The following is a 16,039-nucleotide window of genomic DNA, read 5'->3' on the forward strand; positions in this document are numbered from 1 at the left end:
CTCACACTCTAAAAGCTAGAATCGATTAGCGACGGTATAGCTTCATGTGCTATTCACGCCATTAAATGACACGAACGAGCACTCTGGCTCGGGTAGCGGCGGTTAAAACGGTGTACTGGACCTTGTTAAGTGTTTTGGGGTTATTGGGGGGTGGTTTTTACGCTTGGTACAGGTGAAACTATCGCCCGGTGCTACCCCCGTTTCGGGTGATTAAAGTTGAAAATTGTTACCACTTCCTTCAATTACCCAGCGCCGAAATGGCAAGTTTTCGCGAGCTCAACATATGAGCTTCTGTTCGCTGTTTATCGTTCGAGCGTACCACCACCGTTTCTGGTTGGTGGTTGGATTTTGTTGCTCGGCGAAAAACTTTTTCCTTCACAACGTATTGCGCTAATGCCTGCGTTGCTGGTGCCTGCAACACGGCAACCTGTCTTGAAGTGAGCACTGTATGCTACACGGCGATGGAGCCTGCTGCTAATGCTTGCACGCAAATTTTCCATGTTCCAATTGTTGTGCCAAATGAGGTATTGGGCAGTAAATTGCTAGCCGATGACGAAGGCAAACCGGGGAGAAACACGAAAAGAAAGCCAACAGATCGATTCACGTTTGTGAGTATTCGATGAACCTGTTCCCCGAGCATGATGCTTCTGCTTTAGGCCTAAAAAGGAAAAAAACGGATTCCTATTTAATGTTGTTATTCTACCGGGTAAACGTTACCTAATCGGCATCCAAAGCAAACGTCGGCCATCGACACAACATGATGGGGTCTATGGCCGGCGGTGAACTCGTTAAAGAGAAATAAACAAACAAATTTTTAGTGCTGGCACTGCACAGAGAAAAACGCTACCGCAATGTCAGCAGAAAAAGATTGTCCTCGTTGCAGCTTTAATGGCAACGCACACTTGGATGCATCGAACGCATTACGGAGTTAAGTTACACTGCCGTGCCGTGCCGGTTGAATTGAAATGTGAACTTTCAACACACAAGCGACACGCTACGCGTTTGCGTCAAGGCCTACTTTAAGAAATTCAGCGAATTTTGTCATTCAATCTGTACCATTGTGTAAACCATACCTGTTGAAAGACAATCCAATGATTGAGAACTGTAAGTGCGTTTTTTCCGGTCTATTCTTACAGGGTATCCCGCAATTCTTTGGCAATCCGTCCATCAATTTTTGAATTCGTTCCGAGATTTATTGACTGCGTCCCACATATTTTTGAATCCGTCACACAATTTTTTGACTGCGTCCCACCAATTTTTGAATTCGTCCCGAGGTTTTTTGATTGGGGCGGTCCGGTGATGCATAGGTATCGGCGCCGGTCTTGACGGTAAAATCTCTACGGATTGTTAGCACGCTAACCAAGCAGCTCATCTGCAGCGGTCGATTTTCTCTAAACTTTTTTCGCCTCAAAGATGACATACGGAAGCCAACGGTTTTCCAAGAATGCATCTGAACCTATGACCTTCTCTCCCTTATCTGTGGTTCAATGCTGCTGTGGTTAAGCGAAAGACAATTTATTTAAAGTAGCATTCAAAACTATTTGAGAAACCGTCATAAAACCTCGGAACGAATTCAAACATATATGGGAAATCGTCAAAAAACATCGAGAGGAATTCAAAAATATGTGGGACGCAGTCAAAAAATTGTGGGACGCATTCAATAATATCTGGGACGTAATCAAAAAACCTTGGGAAACTGTCAAAAAATTGTGGGTAACCCTGTATCTAAGGGTTGAATACGATACACTGATAGATATTACATTGTGCTATCAGAATGTGATCAGCAGGAAGAAAATGTTTCATTCGTGATTTCAATAGCTCCACACAAATAGCACGCGAAGCAAAAAGTTGCCAGAATGTTATACTTTAAACATGATTCAATAAGATCGCAACAATACAAACGTTGACCAAACGTCACAAAGCGAATGTTTGAATGCAAGCTATTGTTCTACTGTAAACTGATAATCTTCTCGCATTGATTGATCTTTCATCTCCTCCCTATCAATCGGTGGTGTTCAGTTGGCTCGAATCACAAGACAATGAGCATTGCGCAAGGAATGCATTTGCAGAATTGCATCAAACAAACAATATTATTTTTAATTGTTCTTCGAAAGATTCATTGTTCGTAGGGAGTTTCAGTTTCGCTTCTCGGACTTCCTCACTTATGCTTGTCTATTGCAACACCTTATTCACGCGGAACACTTTGCGCACCGTTGAGGAAACCGAAACCACCTCATAAGCAAATAGTGTCCGTTCTTCGGGGTCGAAACGGAAACCAAACAAAGCTGTTGTGCCCTACATTTATACTCGCTGCCACGCGAGTTGATGACGCTTGCAATTAGCTACAAAACCAATTGGTCGCTGCGACATTTTGCTGGTCCAATCGATTCGCAGGTGAAAATTGGTCGTTTTGCACCGAATTCTTGCTGACTGCACAGCCCACCGTGCCGATCGACGGTCAATAAAACACAGCGCCGATCACTGATCGCCGGCTAGTTGAGCTTGTGGTTCGAGATCGGTGTGCCACCATTCGGAGCTGACCGAGCAAGTGAAGTGCAGCAGGATGAAGTTCGTTACAGTGTTGGTGGTGCTGGGTGTGGTGGTGCAGCTGGCCACTGGGGCACCCGCGACCGTGGAACAATTGCCTGCCGAGCTGAACGCGAAAGAGCTGAGACCGGCGACGGAAGTGAAACCGGTGGAGGGTGTGGATGCGACGAACGCCCAGACGGATACGGTGGCCGCCGCAGCAGAGCCAGAGCAGGATGCGGCAGTTGCGGACGCCCTGGACGGTGGAAGCCAAGTGAGCAACTACGTGCAGGAGGATGCGGCCGATGGTGAGGCTGACGAAGGTAGTGAATTGAGTGCTAGTTCTCGCTCGAAGCGATCAGTTGCATGTACCGAACTCTTAGGAGATGATGGCGTTATGCGGACGGTATGCGACCAGGACCAGGATGCTGAGAGTAGTGCAGTGGACAGTGCGGTGGCGTTCGAGCGATCCTACGGTGGACACGGTGGACACGGTGGCCATCATGGAGGTCACGGATACGGACATCATGGGCACGCGGAACATGGCGGATACGGTCACGAGCACAAGGGCCACGGTGGACACGCGGAACACGGTGGATACGGGCACGAGCACAAGGGCCACAAGGAACATGGATACGGCCATGAGCATAAGGGCTACGGACATGGTGGCCACGAACACAAGGGTTACGGACACGAACACAAGGGCTATGGACACGAGCATAAGGGACACGGTCACGAGCATAAGGGCTATGGACATGGGGGCCATGAGCATAAGGGGTATGGCCACGAACACAAGGGTTATGGTCATGAGCACAAGGGACACGGCCACGAGCACAAAGGTTACGGACACGGTGGCCATGAACATAAGGGATACGGACACGAGCACAAGGGTTACGGACATGGTGGACATGAGCATAAGGGTTATGGCCATGAGCACAAGGGATACGGACACGGTGGCCACGAACATAAGGGATACGGACATGGTGGCCATGAACATAAGGGATACGGCCATGAGCACAAGGGATACGGACACGGAGGGCATGAGCATAAGGGATACGGACACGGTGGCCACGAACATAAGGGATACGGACACGGTGGCCACGAACATAAGGGCTACGGACACGAGCACAAGGGTTACGGACACGGCGGACACGAGCATAAGGGTTACGGACACGAGCACAAGGGTTACGGACACGGTGGACACGAGCACAAGGGTTACGGACATGAGCACAAGGGATACGGACACGGTGGCCACGAGGCTCACGGATATGGCCACGGACACGGTCACGGCCATGGTCACGGCCATGAGGCCCACGGTTACGGACACGAAGCCCATGGACACCACGGTGGATACGAGCACAAGAAGCAGCATTATCGGTCCGCTACCTACACGGCCCCGGTCGCCCATCATGAGCCATCCCATCACGGTGGTTACGGTGGCCACGCTTCTCCAGTGAAGTGCGGATCGAACCTGCTCGTCGGTTGCGCCCCATCGGTCACAAAGGTACCCTGCCACCCAGTGCATGACCATGGCTATGGTCACCACGGCGGCTACGGTGGACACGAGGCTGCCTCGGAGTTGTCGTTCCGCTTTGCTGCTCCAGAGCCTGAACAGATGCAGGACACTACGGAATAAGTGAGAGTAGTTTGTAATAAAGTATTCGCAACATTAATTCCTGTGCTTTGAATTGATTTTTATTTAGTGTTTATAATGCAGGGTTGAGAAATTCGATTACTGTGAGCTCATCAAATAAAAAACACTTAGCAAGTTATTTCAGGTTAAATGAGATATTTTTTTTATCTCCACAAGGAAAAGACGAAGTCAACTTTTTAACATTTTCAAAATAGAGTTCCAAAAATTCTAACCAATACTCGTAATGCCTCACAAATTGCTGTTAGTCTACAGTACAAGGCACATATGGTTCCGACTGGTGGAGGCCCTCCATCAGAGCCATAATACATTATCAAACTTTTCGGATCACACAGTTGACAAGTCATTAATCATAGACGCCGGCATTAATCAAGCAAGGATGGAGTAAAAAAAATCTGATTTTTCAGTAAACATCATCTATATGCTAACGCGTCCCGGGCATTTGCCCGAAACTACTGTTGCTCCAGCTGTTGCTAATGGGAAGCAGAGCCAGTACAAGTGATCATTATCTTTTAACCAAGGGCACCGTTGACAGCTTTATTAAATTAAAAATACGCCCGAAAAAAAAAGGGACACACAAATCGTATCAGTACTGAGATGGGCAATTACTGGAAAATGTTGTATAATTCATGATCAGCTATACAATTGACATGTTTAAAATGTCACACTCATAGCTCCAGATTGCCCATTTCGGAACAAAGCGTATTCAGAACACTGACAACAGGTTAAAATATATTCGGATCGATCCATTCGGAAGGTTTGGCCTCACAAAAGCTCTTGCTATACAACCGATTTATGGACCGTTAACACTCATCCCATTCCGGCAAACCCGAAACCCGACAAACCGTTATCGTTTGAAAATGACCCCAAAAAGATATGTTTTTAATATAATCACATTTCCGGGTACGGTCGCTCAGAGTCGGAAAAATATGACCACTTTTGTAAAAGATAATAAAACGAGACATCATCACCTATCGGGGTTATCGCCCAACACCCAACTCGACGCGCTTCCCCCGTGCGGTGTACGGTGGGAAACATTAATTTTCCTTCAACCCAACGAACCCCTTTCCGGGGGGGGTTCGCTTTGTTCCTCGTCTCACCAATGATATTATAAAGCGAAGGCAAAATTCAATAGAATTTTGCTTCTCGGTGGTAATATTCCACCCAGGATTACGCCATACTACCGGCGTGTATACTCTCGTTAACAAAGCAGCCAATATTCCACGCTCGTCATCCGTATCCTTCCGTAGTGTTGCCCGGCAACGCACGTCGATAGGTTGATGGGTTGTTTTTATTTCATTTTTTAGTACATCCTCACCGTTTTGCCCGGCGGGCATGAAACCTAACCAGTGTGCGTATCGGTAGCAATGTTGTTGCGATTTTTGAACCCGAGCCCCGTGTGTCATGTACGTTCGGAGACAAAATTAATCATACGCAGTGTGTGTTTTTTTGTTGTTGTTGTTGCATCCTCCCTGTTGTTGGTGTGCCTTCTGTTTATTCGCCGGATATTGTTACCGGGCTCTACGAAACGATCCATCAATGTGTTAAATGTCAAAGCACATACCATGGCGTTCACGTGTATCTCTATGCAGGATCAACGCGCGACCGAACGATTGACAAAAAAAAAACACGCGGGTGCGGGTTACTATTTCGGATGAGAAATTTCATATTTCTCGGGCACTTGTTCCGTCCAGGCGTTGCGTCGAGCCCGGTCGTGCAATACACGCCGAAAATTGTTGCTAGTGCTAGTCCCGTCTATATCAACAGTCCTTCTGCTGATACACGCACGCAAAATCGTCGCCACCACCGCCAAGGTTCGGTTTACCATGGGAACAAGTTTGAAGTCAATTTGTTTAATAATGACTTTGACTTTGCCGTGCCGCACGGGCACTGACCAGGCACAGGTCTCCCGTGCTGGACCTGCGGTAGGACGAAAACACGGTGTAATGTACACCACCGGATGCTCGATGGCTCGATAGGATATAGAGCAAATGATGAAAGTACCATGTTTCTGGGCCCATTCCGAGCCCACCCGAGACATTCCGCTCTGCGTGTGTGTGTGGAACGTTCGGCCAGCAAAACTCACCCAACGAGCAAAGTTTGCGACAAAACGCGAAAGTTGCACGATTTTCCCCCGTTTCAAGCCTTCCTCCAACCCTGAGGAAGACACTGCCTCCACGAACTCGGTTGTCGCGGGCGATGTCTTTGGTTGCAAGCTATCGACATCGCATTCTGGCATATGCCTGCTTTTCTTCGGTTTCGCTCACCTCGGACTTCGTCACTTTTGAACGTGCGACGGTGTGCAAACCCTCGACCGATCACACAACACATTCACACACCTCCTGCCCACCGCTCCCATGAAAAAAATTGTTGCTCCAGAAATTGAATTCAGTCGCGGAGAGTTGCACTATGGGTGGAAGCTTCTTCATAATTTGCTGTGATAATGCTAGTCAATCGTGGACAATTTCTCTAATTGAGTACTTAAATTTTATTTCATAAATTAGTTTTTTTGATAAAAAAGATTTGTTTAGCTAAATTAATCATCTTGATCATTAATATCCTGCAGTTATTTTTTCCCGCACATATTATCGAAAGGTGTCGAAATTAATGACACCTTTCTTCGAAGTACCCCATAGTGCCACTCTCTTCACATTCGTGTATGCTACCGGTTTCATATATTTCGTTCTTCGCAAAATAGTGAAAAGTAAACAAGCAGAAAGGTAAGATGTAATAATCGTCATAGAGAATTGGTTTGTTAATTTATTTTGATTTGTTTTAGCTAAACATGGATTCCTCACTGCAATCATCCAAGAGATCCGGTCAATATTACCGGCGAATCCAGAAACGCACTCTGAATGAAGCGGTGGAAGAGGAAGGAGAAAGCAGCCGGATGCCGATGGATATAGGTAAGTTAACACTTCTTAAATTTAATTTCGTCTCCAAATTGTGTTATGTTATCAGTGGACTAGTGGATGTGGATGTGTGAATTAAAAGCATTCTTTTCGTTTTCTTCCTCTCTATAGACAACGCACACCGCCAACACCGACGCCGAAATTGCAAGGAATCCCATGGTTGGGGATAAGAAGGACGTAAGCGCCGCGTGAGGAAGAGAGCGGCAAAGCGCGCGCGGCTAATCGTGTGTGGATCGCGCAGAGGAAGCGGCAACGGCTGGTAGAAAGGAGGCGTGGAAGCGGGGACCAGCTGACTGCGGCAGCAGGATACCACGAATTAGTGTGAGGCAACGGGTGAGTACGAATAAAGGAAGAGGGTGTGCAATCTAACGTGTGTACGTGTGTGCGGTTTCATTTCGATGCATCCGAAAGGCCTTGGGTATGAAGTATGGGAGAGGGAGGAGAGGATATAAGACGATACAACCCCACGCGACGTGTCACGGCGACATGCTCAATTCTGCTGCTATCGAGACTGTTTTTGAGCATGTTTTTGAGCATGTTGCGTTCATACAAAACTTCGCGTTTTGTCGCAAACTTTGCTGGTTGGGCAGGACTCTCCCAACCAGCAAAGTTTGCGACAAAACGCGAAGTTTTGTATGAACGCAACATGCTCAAAACCATGCTCAAAAACAGTCTCGATAGCAGCAGAATTGAGCATGTCGCCGTGACACGTCGCGTGGGGTTGTATCGTCTTATATCCTCTCCTCCCTCTCCCATACTTCATACCCAAGGCCTTTCGGATGCATCGAAATGAAACCGCACACACGTACACACGTTAGATTGCACACCCTCTTCCTTTATTCGTACTCACCCGTTGCCTCACACTAATTCGTGGTATCCTGCTGCCGCAGTCAGCTGGTCCCCGCTTCCACGCCTCCTTTCTGCCAGCCGTTGCCGCTTCCTCTGCGCGATCCACACACGATTAGCCGCGCGCGCTTTGCCGCTCTCTTCCTCACGCGGCGCTTACGTCCTTCTTATCCCCAACCATGGGATTCCTTGCAATTTCGGCGTCGGTGTTGGCGGTGTGCGTTGTCTATAGAGAGGAAGAAAACAAAAAGAATTCTTTTACTTCACACATCCACGAGTCCACTGATAACATAACACAGTTTGGAGACGAATATTAAATTTAAGAAGTGTTAACTTACCTATATCCATCGGCATCCGGCTGCTTTCTCCTTCCTCTTCCACCGCTTCATTCAGAGTGCGTTTCTGGATTCGCCGGTAATATTGACCGGATCTCTTGGATGATTGCAGTGAGGAATCCATGTTTAGCTAAAACAAATCAAAATAAATTAACAAACCAATTCTCTATAACGATTATTACATCTTACCTTTCTGCTTGTTCACTTTTCACTATTTTGCGAAGAACTAAATTGAGGAAACCGATAGCATACACGAATGTGAAGAGAGTGGCACTATGGGGTACTTCGAAGAAAGGTGTCATTAATTTCGACACCTTTCGATAATATGTGCGGGAAAAAAATAACTGCAGGATATTAATGATCAAGATGATTAATATAGCTAAACAAATCTTTTTTATCAAAAAAACTAATTTATGAAATAAAATTTAAGTACTCAATTAGAGAAATTGTCCACGATTGACTAGCATTATCACAGCAAATTATGAAGAAGCTTCCACCCATAGTGCAACTCTCCGCGACTGAATTCAATTTCTGGAGCAACAATTTTTTTCATGGGAGCGGTGGGCAGGAGGTGTGTGAATGTGTTGTGTGATCGGTCGAGGGTTTGCACACCGTCGCACGTTCAAAAGTGACGAAGTTCGAGGTGAGCGAGACCGAAGAAAAGCAGGCATATGCCAGAATGCGATGTCGATAGCTTGCAACCAAAGACATCGCCCGCGACAACCGAGTTCGTGGAGGCAGTGTCCTCCTCAGGGTTGGAGGAAGGCTTGAAACGGGGGAAAATCGTGCAACTTTCGCGTTTTGTCGCAAACTTTGCTGGTTGGGCTGGGTTGGCAGTCGCGTCGTATGTCAAAAATTGTTAGCATCATTCCTCACATCACGTTCCGTGACTCCCAGCCCAAGTTGCGTCACGTCGCCTATTGAGTGACGGCTAAAGCGAATATTAGCGTAGCGGCGCGGAAGATCCACGAGATACTCGACGACGACGACGCCCATCCGTCACTGTGATGTATGATTATGCTTCCAATAAATCAATGCTCCGGTTTCTCCAGTCTACTTAACATGATCCCGATCCCGGTCTGGTACGTTTGCTGGTCTATTCAGATGAGCACATGCAATGCCCCGGCCGTACGCCGCTTGGAACGCTTCATGGCCTTGGCCGGGTGAGCCCTAAATTTCGTGTGCAAATACATCCGGGAATGGACGCTAAATTGGACGCGAATGATGATGATGAACGCGAAAAGGGTGCGTGAGGAGTGGAAATAATGAAGAACTGATCGGTCGCGTACCATTGGCGTGTGATGTTTTGCGTCGGCTGCCATAGTACATGGTGCGTGATACAACGCAACATTCGGATGCGTCGAGGACTCTTGCAGACGTAGACGTTACATGGGTCAACACGGACAGTGCCGTCGTCTATGAAGCACCGATAAATTACTACCATTTTATGGCATACAATCGCACAGGCGCTGTAGCATAAAATTAAACCAGACAACATACACCCAACGAGGTCAATGAGAGGGTGATGCTCTTGTGTGCATGGACAGTTCATTACGGCTTACACAAATTCAATCGCCGGTGGATAATTGAATATTATACAATTTTTGTTTTAGTTTGTTTTATGTTTTCCACATGTCTTCCAATGCTTTAATCTTCGTTTATCAGTAATTATTCGCTTGCAAACATGCAAACCTCCTGCCCTGTTACAATCTTGGGTCTTTTCGTCACGCACTGCACTGACACCTTATTCATGCCAAGATGACAATCGTTTAGCTTTAGCATGTTGGGGGTTTAACCTCCGGGAGCTGCCTCCGATCGTACCTCGTTCAATTCCTCGTACAGCAGCCTTTCGGTGCGTTCGTTCGCCATGCTGTGGCTCCATTATGGCAGCAGGAGTACACAGCACCCCGTACACCGAGAACCGATTGCGGGCTGGCAATGTTTGGCCTGACGAGCCATCAATCATCGGATCATAATTTGGAAAATGTTATTCGAGCGAAAACGTGCGCTGCTAGGCGGTGAGGATGACAAGTTTGCCGTACTGCCGAGCCCTGGCACCCACATTCGACGCTTCTCGCTTGCGAGGCTTCATTTTTACTCCGCACCGATGTATATCGGATGTTTCCATCCACCACCGCTCCGGCTGCTGCTCCTCGACCCCAAAAGGCGGCTTAGTATCGAGGCCGGTCGCATCCATCTAACCGAAGGCGGCCTGGCCAGCATCCCGGACCGGCGAATGGAGTTTCGGGTTTCTTCTTCGCTTTGCTTTTGTTTTGGGTGTGCTTTATTTGCCACCAAGTTCCGTAAATCATTTGTGACATTATTTGTGAAGGAAAGGAAGGAGACATCCAAAGGCGCACCAGCGCACCACCGCGCAGACCATGGGTGGATGAAAATTTTCCTCCCATCGCATCCAGCAGGTGACGAAGGTGGTGATTGTTTTCTTCACTCACCCAACCGCCCCCCCCCCGAACCCGCTTTCCATCCCCGGCAATGTGGGCGGTATTGGTGGGAATATAAATAAGAAGTAAATTACCAGATAAGTTGCTTCCATTTAGGCGCATGACAGAAAACGAATGGATTATTTATGTGCGCCACCGATGTGCTGATGTGGGAACGGAAAAGCAGCGATTTCTTTTCCCAAGCTACCGGCAAACGGCTGATGCCTTTGCCGTTGGGAGCGCCCAGCGTTCGGCATATTTCCCTCGGTTTTGTTTCGTCCCTCGCTCGTCATTTCTGACGGGGGCGGGGAGAAAAATTGGCCCCCATTAAGGATGGGGCCCATTTTGCTGGCGCTCCGTGGTTGTTAGTCCTAAATGAGGCTATGAATATTTTTAACACTGCCACTGCAAAAATGCCACACACTGCACACTGGCCGTGGAGTGTTTATCCAGTTTTTGGTTTTCTGTTTTGTTTTTGGCAACTAATAAATCAACCGTTTGTCGAAAAGTGTTTGCGATGTCATGAGTGGGGCGATACTTACCGAGGCTGTAAAAATGGCACAAATAATAGTTCGAAATGGAGCGCGGAAACCACATTGTTGTTATATTTATACAATATATTTATATGTATATAATGTTATATTATCTATTTAATTCGATAAGTCAAAAGAGGTTATCCTTTATTGCTAACATATATAGCCGATTTTCCTGAAAATTATGTAAATTAAGTTGTGATATTTAAATATACCTTTTTTTGTTAGAACGGCCTGGCCGTATCGACTTATTAAACCATGTAGCCGGATAGTCAGTCCTTGTTAATATTTATATTTATTTGTTAATAATGTTTAAATATATTATTTACACTTAATTTAACATAAATTACCCTCCCTATTTGTTGAACTCAGCCATGCATGGAAAACACCTGTATAATGGATTGTTTAATTATCTGATTAACTAACGGAATTTACACTCATGTCCAAGTAAGTATTGATTGAAAATGTATAATGAACATAGTACAGTAACAAAAGTACAGTAACAAAAGTACAGTAACTACCACGATAAATGATTAACCTCGGAACCCGACTGGTTGGCGGCATTCGGCACAATTGTTGACAAATCAATTCTACTAACCCAAATACTTTTCACACATTTTTAACACCAAACATGATTCGCATTATCAGGAAATAAAATCAACCATCGTTTGTCCACCGTTGAGTGAAGTTGACTGCACAACTTTTGGGTCGCGCTGTTTAAAAGGGATTTTTTCTTCTTGCCATCGCCCATTCAATAAACAAGCGTAAGATGGCACCTTCAAACATCATGCCAAGTCAATGTGATGATGACTGTGACCGGGACCCGGGAGCATCTTTGCATATAGATGAGCTATGAATTTTATAGCGCCAGTGTGCAATGCATGCACAAACGGACCGTGGAACGCAAATGTTTGGCTGTTAAGTTTGCCTTCTTTCCGTAGCCCAGTTTGCTCAGTGTCGCGATGCGTTTTAAATTCACTATTGCTAGTTGGTTTTATTTCTTCGCTAATGATAGCAGTGTCGTCCTCGTTCAGGGAAGAAGCTCATATTGCTCGATTGTATACGTTTTGTGAGCATCAAGGATTTTATTTATTTATTTAAAAAGTTATCCAGCTTTCGAAACCTTCATAACAATAATAGCAAATTATAAATATTTACGCAGAAAATAACATTAAAAAACGACAGGTAAAATGTTACTGAACACTCACAAGTAAATAAAAAACATTATGAAACAACGTCAAAGTAAGCCATGATTGTAAAGATATTCTTTGGGACACTCCGATAAGGGTCAAACAATACGCATTTAATTCATGAAAAAAATTAACCATAAATTGCTTAACTCAAACAGTTTTTTTCTTAAAGTTATTATCAATAATTTTCATCATATTTTCAATAAACCACCAATAAATCGCTTAAATAATAAATCGTTAGCATTCAATCACCATCCCCATCCACGGATTGTTACTTGACCGCTTGTGAAACGACGAACAACGCGTAAATATGATGCTGGCAGCATCAGAGTGTGGCAAATGTTCCCAACCGTACAGATGCGCAATAGCAGCCCCCCCTCAGCGGGAAAAGCAGGAAACCATAACCTACAAATTGTTTACGAAAGCGAACCAACCAACAGACAAACAGGCAACCGAAAAGGAAAACATTCACCCGTACGGCATTGCCACGGACGTGTTTTGTGTGTGGGGTCCGGTCCGGTGCGTCCGGAACAAGGAAGTAGGAATGAAAGGGGCGCATGGGGTGGAAGGTAGGTGGAAGGTTTGAGTTTATTCTTACGCGCGCAACTTTCTGACCAACGTCACTGTCAATCATTTGCAACTTTGACCAAATAGCAACTTGCCAGGAAAATAAAACCGTACGTAGTACACCCCCCGATGTCAATGTACCCCCGGGGGCCGGGGAGTTTTGTTTTCATCACGCTAAAACTTTGTCCCAGCGGCCGAAGTGTCGTGTGCCAGCTGGTTCGGGATTGGGATAGGGGGTTGGGGAAATGGGATAACGGAAAAGTTGTTCATAGCAAAACTGTCTCGCATAGACACAAACATACATACATATATATATATGCTTATGCGGTGGACATTTGAGCCATGGTCGGATGAGCCAACCGCTCCGGCTTTGGCCACACAAAAGCTCGATTGTTTTGCTGTGAGAATAATGTAATTACATACCAACAAAAAAGGGTATACAATAATGATGCCAAGAGGAACAATTCCACTCTATTGCTTTAAATTGCACATTGAAGTACGTGTGGTTGTGATTCGAGTGTACTAAAAAGGCAACATAAAAATAGATTTAAATACTCGAACCGAATGCGAAACTGCATGAAAAGTGAAATAAAAAGGGCAACCAAAGACCCCGGTAATCCGAAACCCGTGTTCCCGTGTTCCCTTCCCACGGTAAAACGGCACATTTGGCATGGTGCAACTCGCGAAGAAGTTACCATTGTCCATTTATGGACGAAAATGGATTCCAGGGTGGGTACCTTAGGCGTATAGTATATCAAAAAGTTTGTTGTGTTGCGCGCACCGGACCGCGCTAGAAGGAAGTAAATTGTTGCAATGCGATCATGCGAAATCTTGGGACTTTGCTTTGGCTTCCCAGTTTCAACGTTCACCTGAGCTCCGCAAAAGCATAACGCCACACACACCGCACAAAGAAAACAACGAGCTAAGAGCTATTTCTTGTGCGCATACTTTCACGACCTTTTCCCCCCGATTCAACCCCCAAACTGCAATGTCCGCAACGGGGCGCCCTCTGTGGCAGGGGAAAGAGAAGGACAGGCTGGCATGGAGGGAATAGGCAAAGCATTCCCGTGTCTTACGATAGCAGTAAAAAGATGGTGGCATCTGCCACCACTATTGGAAATGGAAAACTTTACCATTGCCGTGAACTTCATGGCATGATAACGAAGTGCTGTGCCTGCTTGCTTGCTTGGTTGGTGTACTGCCGCGAACGCATAACGGTGAAGGCAGTACGCTTCCTTCGCGGGAAAGGTGGTAATGACCAAGGAAGACGCTGGAACGCTCCGTACCTACCGACGAACGTGGCGCGTAGTGAAAAACTTTCAACCCAACCCAGTGCTGCTCGATGGCAAACGAACAAAACAGCCCTACCGCTGGCGACACTACGTTTTCGGTGCATTTGTGTGCTGTTTTGTTTGTTTTCGCTATTGTTTTTTCTATTTTTCGCTTCCCTATTCCTGCCATTTCCTGCAACCCGGTACAATGGTTTCAATGAAGCGTTAGCCGAGTGTGTGTCATGCATAGCAATATGGTATGCACAACTTTATCCACCGAGCGTAACCTTGAACCTTTCGGTTTGATGTGTTTTCCCTCCGGTTTTTGCCAAGTATAATTGTCACAGATACTCAGTCCTCAGTGCCTTCGTTAGGACGCATATTGGCGTTTCCCAACGTTTCCCCGCCGCGAAAAGTCATACCCGGTCCCGAAACGGAAATGTTGCCAATAGTTTTTTGTTTTGGGAAAACTTTAGATAACAAAACCTGAAGAAAAGGAACAAAATCAATCTTCCCCAAAAAGCCACCCTTTTTCCCGGGCTTTGCTTCAAAGCTCGATCAAATAAATAAGCAAGCAGGCCGCGCTCTTTCTCTCTTTCGCGCGCGATGGAAAGTTGCTCGCAATGCGCATCCGCGATCACTTGGATGGATGGAAAGTTTGGCTACGGCTCGCAACACTAAACTCACACAAAACCACAAATGGATGGGGATGTTGTTTTCGAAGAAAGTTTCCTTGTTATTTAACTATTTGTCTATTCGCGCGCATCGATTTGCGCAAAAGTTTTTTTTTGCGGGAGTCAGATCGAACAACTTTATTGTGATGCATACACACACACACACACACAAAGAGGGAAAAAAATCCCGATCGTTCCCAAAAATGAACCAACTAACCTACTCGAGAGATTGGGACGAAATTCATCAAAACGTTCCAACTCTATCGTTCGCCGTACAGCAAGTCAATGGCATCCAATGCGGTACCGCGAGATGGTTGTCGAACTTTTGCTACATTCTGCAATGCTGTGCCACTACCACGGCTTGCACTTCCATTTTGATTCCGACCAAGTGTCTGTGTGGGGTTTGGTGTACCGAGTGACTTTGCGATCCACAGCGGCAAACACAGCGAACTCATTCGGTCCTCAAGCAGCGAGCGGTTCAATAAACATTCGACGATTTTGCTAATTGCATCAGCCGATAATGAATGATTAGCAGCGGGGCAAGAGACAAGAAAGAAAAACATTTCAATGAAGTAGAGCTTGTAGTTTTGCGAGAAACAAATCAATCAGCAAAAGAAGGGATAAAGGGTGAACTAATTGTATGCCGGTTTTTTTTGGCACGGAAAACTTTGACTTGTCGTAATTATTTCAGAAGCACCAACTTTGAAACAAAATGTTTTTGCACTTTACGATTTTCGGGCTATTGGATTAAACTTATAGCAAATAGTTTCAGATAGAATTTAGTACAATATTTCAGTGTATGACTGTATCAGTAGAACGCATACCACAAGAACCCAACCAAGTGTGCGAAGTATCATTGGCTTAGACGGCCCTGCATGCACGCTTTCCAATTTAACAGATGATTTCTGTTGACAGTGTCATCGAAACGTGAGAGTTGTCAGTTCCTTCCGTTTCTGTTTTCACCGGAAAACGTCCAGCAGCCTCGCTTCGGGTTTCGGGTGAAAAATCTAATAACACAATCACCAATCATCACCAATCAGTTGACAGCGGCCCTTCATGATCACGTTCGCGTTGATGTTTTCCCGATGATGAG

At 45.9% G+C, this 16,039-nt stretch overlaps 2 protein-coding genes across 5 annotated transcripts in view; both read left to right on the forward strand.

Annotated features, from left to right (window-relative positions):
* The window catches only part of LOC128305022 (uncharacterized), a 219,189-nt gene that overhangs the window by 114,237 nt on the left and 88,913 nt on the right, over window positions 1-16,039 (forward strand). The gene's annotated exons all lie outside the window — the stretch shown is intronic.
* Window positions 2,520-4,193, forward strand: LOC128305050 (histidine-rich glycoprotein-like). Its single transcript, XM_053042337.1, has 2 exons — window positions 2,520-2,849; window positions 2,910-4,193. Exons 1-2 carry the CDS (start codon window positions 2,564-2,566, stop codon window positions 4,160-4,162), a joined length of 1,539 nt encoding a protein of 512 aa, XP_052898297.1. The 5' UTR covers window positions 2,520-2,563; the 3' UTR covers window positions 4,163-4,193.

This window comes from Anopheles moucheti, chromosome 2, assembly GCF_943734755.1.
Source record: "Anopheles moucheti chromosome 2, idAnoMoucSN_F20_07, whole genome shotgun sequence".
Taxonomy (NCBI): domain Eukaryota; kingdom Metazoa; phylum Arthropoda; class Insecta; order Diptera; family Culicidae; genus Anopheles; species Anopheles moucheti.

Excerpts from the sequence above, each read along its gene's own strand:
- LOC128305050 (XM_053042337.1), top strand. The coding sequence starts at position 2,564 with ATGAAGTTCGTTACAGTGTTGGTGGTGCTGGGTGTGGTGGTGCAGCTG. Across the intron at positions 2,850-2,909 it reads CGATGGTGAGGCTGACGAAG|GAGATGATGGCGTTATGCGG; the intron begins GTAGTGAATTGA and ends CCGAACTCTTAG.